The sequence below is a fragment of the Bison bison genome, unplaced genomic scaffold, assembly GCF_000754665.1.
Source record: "Bison bison bison isolate TAMUID 2011002044 unplaced genomic scaffold, Bison_UMD1.0 scf7180017864080, whole genome shotgun sequence".
In the NCBI taxonomy this organism is placed as follows: domain Eukaryota; kingdom Metazoa; phylum Chordata; class Mammalia; order Artiodactyla; family Bovidae; genus Bison; species Bison bison.
This window is the reverse complement of record NW_011494652.1, coordinates 68,186-72,135: the sequence shown is the minus strand read 5'-3', so window position 1 is coordinate 72,135 and position 3,950 is coordinate 68,186. Positions and strand designations below refer to the sequence as shown.

The following is a 3,950-nucleotide window of genomic DNA, read 5'->3' as shown; positions in this document are numbered from 1 at the left end:
CGGGGATGCAGCAGCTGGACTGGGAGCACCAGGGTTTGCAGCAGCTGGACTGGGAGCAGCAAACGGGGATGCAGCAGCTGGACTGGGAGCAGCAGGGTTTGCAGCAGCTGGACTGGGAGCAGCACACGGGGATGCAGCAGCTGGACTGGGAGCAGCCACAGGAGCCACAGCCCCCCTTGGAGCCCCCACAGGAGCCACAGCCCCCCTTGGAGCCCCCACAGGAGCCGCAGCCCCCTTTGCCACAGCTGGAGCAGGAGCAGGCTGGCACACAGCAGCACACGGGCTTGCAGCAGCAGACGGGCACACAGCAGCTGGAGCCGCAGCCCCCACAGGAGCCACAGCCTCCACAGCTGGAGCCGCGGCACACACAGCTGGAGCCGCAGCCCCCACAGCTAGATCCGCAGCCTCCGGAACAGCCACAGCAGCCCATGGTTCTGGTGGGTTGAGGGTGGAGTAGGTCAGAGGAGCAGGTGGAGAGAGAGAAGGTGCTCAGTGTGGGGCCTCCGGGGCCGGGAGCCTCTATATACCTGCCGGGTGTTTATACTCAACACATGACTTCCTCTTGTGTGTTTACCTCTTTCAAACACACACGTTATTCTTAAACTCTTTACAGTCCCGTGAGCCCCCAGTAGCTCACACCAAGGTCTGCTTCCTTGATTTCTAAATGTAGTTTCCTCCTCAGGGTGTTTCTCTTTGTAAACAGAGCCTGTGCTCCCAGCTCAGGGAGCCCCGAGGTCTGACCACCCCAGGCGGCGAGTCACATCCTTGGTTTTCCTGTTTCTGCTCATCGATAAACCTCTGTAAGTTTCTGTTTCTCTTCTTAAAGATCAGTTGGTGTCATTTCTGTAAATAAAATTATTGAGCAGAAAAATAAAAGACTACTTATAGTTCCCAAATCCCCACACGGCCAGTCTCAACATTTTGTTGAATTTGAGAAGCAGGATTTGAAGTCCTTTGCCTTCCTGGCCTTCCTGCCTTCCCTCTGCTCAGTTCATCCCCCCAAACACGGATTAGACCCCCTATTCTTCTCTTCACGGGACCTGGCTTCACAAACTGCTATGACTCCTCCTACGCTTTTTAGCCTTCCTCAGTCCATTTTTATAAAAATCCCATGAGCCAACCGACATAGTGCACACTGACGGTCATTGAGGGCTGTGAAGACAGTTTGGGTGGATTGGCCACCATTTGGTTAGACATCTTCTCCGATGGAACTTCATTTTCTAGGAATTGATTTTAATTTTCCTACTGAGGTGACAGTTACATCCAGAGATGTGATTCAAGTGTTTCGAATCCGTGACCCCAGCAGTTTCGCTGAGCAGGCCGTGATGTAACTGCCCCCGGTCGTGCTGGGTGGTCTCCATCATGCAGGGTCTCTGGCCTCCCAGCCCCAGTACCCAGGCCCACAGCCCCTCCCTTCTGACTGGTGTTCCTCTAGTTGGAGGCACATAAACGATATCGTAAGCATATATCCTGGCTTCTTTCACTTAGCATCTTATCCTGTCTCAGAGACGTGCGTGAACTTTTATTTATTTTTTTGTTTTTGTGCGTGAACTTTTAATCGCCAGGAAGTGTTCCAGGTGGAAGTGTGCTCCCGGGGACCCTCTCACCCCTTGTTCGCAGACGCCGGCACTGTGCCCGGCGCTGGGCCGCGACGCACGGGACTCCCGTGAACCGCTCGCGCTGCCACTGTGTTGCTGGTGCGTGACTGGCGTGCAGCGTTGCTCGTTTCAGGCGCACAGCATCGGGATGCAGTTACATGTGTGTGTACACGCATCTTTCTGAGAATGTGTCTTATTTGTTTCGGTTACACGTGTAGACGTGGGCTGGGGGACTGTGGGTGGGGGACCGCGGCAAGGGTTTAACTTCATCAGAGCCTGACGGTTTCCATGACACTCATGCCTTTTTCAACCTTGCTGGTGGGTCTGAGCGTACAGCGACTCCCTGTCTCCCCTTATATTTGCAGATTTTAAAAATCTGCAGTGTTCCCGTGCGGGGGCAGTGATGGCTCACGTTTGCCTCGATTTGCATCTCTTTGGTGACTCAGGTTGTCGAGGACCTTCCCACATGCTTACTGGCCATTTGTATACTCTGGAAAAAACGTTCGTTCTGTTTTGGGGCCGATTTTATTGTGGGTTTTTATTTGTTTTTCTTTTTTTCCGTGATTGATTTATTGGAATTCTCACAAATTATATCTAAATAAACTGTATGTGTGTGTATATATATATATTATATATTTCTCCTATTATTTGCTTTGCCTCATTATTGTCTTGATATCTTTTTTCAATTTACAGATTACCTTGATGCAGACCATTTTTAAAGTCTCTGTTGAATTCGTTGCAATATTGCTGTTTTTTGTTTTGGCTTTTTGGCTGTGAAGCAAGTCAAGTCTTAGGTCCCTGACCAGGGATCAAACCCACACCCCCTGCATTGGAAGGCGAAGTCTTGACCACTCGACCACCTGGGAAGTCCATGTCTTGATATCTTAACGGCATCCTTTGACAGGTTTTTTTTTTTACTTTCATGATCTAATTGAACACTTTTTATCTTTGATGGTTAGTATGCCTTCTTCTGAGCCCTCTGAAAAATCTGCTAGCTTTCCTTCTAGGAGCATCCCTTTTTGTTTTTTCGTTTAGTTCTGTGATGGATGGCAAACTCGATTTGTATGAGAGAGTGTCGGCAGAGGTTCATTTCCCTCACACTCACCTGACTGCCTCAGCATCTGGGGCTGCAAAGACACGACAGGCATGGGGGATAAACTGCATCGCAGCAGCGGGGCGACGGGAGCAGGCTCATTCTAGAAATGGCTGGCTGGGCGGTGAATGCTTTCAGGACTTGAAGGCCCTTCCCCACCCCCGGGGTAACCAGACCCGAGGAACCGAACCTGGGCCCCGCGGGCTGGACAGGGGGGTGGGGGCCGAGGGGGCTCCTGGGCCTGCGTCTCAGTTCTTGAAGGAGGTTCAGGCGTTGGGGAGCCGCTCTGAAATGGGGGCGGGGGGTGGCGATGGGGATGGAGCCAGGACTCCACAGGCGGCGTGGGTTCCTTCTGTCCCACCAGCTCCTCTTGGTTCTGCTGTTGAAACACAGTAGGGATCTGGCTGGCTTCCCTGGTGGCTCAGACGGTAAAAACGTCTGCCTGCCATGCGGGAGACCCGGGTTCGATCCCTGGGTTGGGAAGATCCCCTGGAGAAGGAGATGGCACCTCACTCCAGTACTGTTGCCTGGAAGATTCCATGGTCGGAGGGGCCTGGTGGGCTGCAGTCCATGGGGTCGCAGAGTCGGACACGACTGAGCGACTTCGCTTCTTTCACCACCTTCACGCGGCCACCGACGCACAGCGCTTTCTGCCCACCGGCTCCCCCTCCAGTCATTCTGTGAACATCCACGCCGCCAATCAAAAGCCCTGTGACAGCCGTGCTCTCACGGGAGTGAGTGCAGATTCCCTGCCTGCAAGTGTGGCCCCTGCAAGGCCTTGGAGAGGCTTGCGCTTAGAGTGGTTTTAGTTGTAGTCTCGGGGTCCTTGGCCGCTCTACCACCTTCTAAGTGTTTTCACTGACCAGTTGGGCTTGAGAATTCTGTGTCTCCCCAGCTTTACGGACTTTCTTCTGAGAAATGGAGTATTCCTGCCATTTCAGTAAACAAGGATGTCACAGTCATCAGAAATTCCAGCCCCCAAATGCCAATTTCCGAGCCGTGAGGGCACCCGGGAAATAGTGCACCCCTTGCCATCTGGTAATCAACCAGGCTGCGGCCCCACCTTCTGAGAGCCGCAGCCACTCCCCGGGGCAGCACGGCGCTGTCTGCGCTCTCCGGGGAGATGCAGGGGCTTCGCCAGGGGGCGGGGGCCGGCCGGCCTGCCCGTCCTGCCAGTTTCCTTCCCGCGCCCGCCCCGGACCCTGAGCTGCCCCACAGCTCCGCGCGTCTGTCCTCCGGCACAGAGCGGTTGCGCCGCC

At 54.1% G+C, this 3,950-nt stretch overlaps 1 protein-coding gene across 1 annotated transcript in view; it reads right to left on the bottom strand.

The window, feature by feature from the left end:
* Positions 1 to 430, bottom strand: part of LOC104987037 (keratin-associated protein 5-7-like) — a 15,601-nt gene extending 15,171 nt beyond the window's left edge. The window contains exon 1 of the mRNA XM_010837800.1: positions 111 to 430. Within this exon, the coding sequence (XP_010836102.1) occupies positions 111 to 430 (320 nt within the window). The remainder of the gene's footprint in view (positions 1 to 110) is intronic.
* Between the last annotated feature and the right edge of the window lie 3,520 nt (positions 431 to 3,950).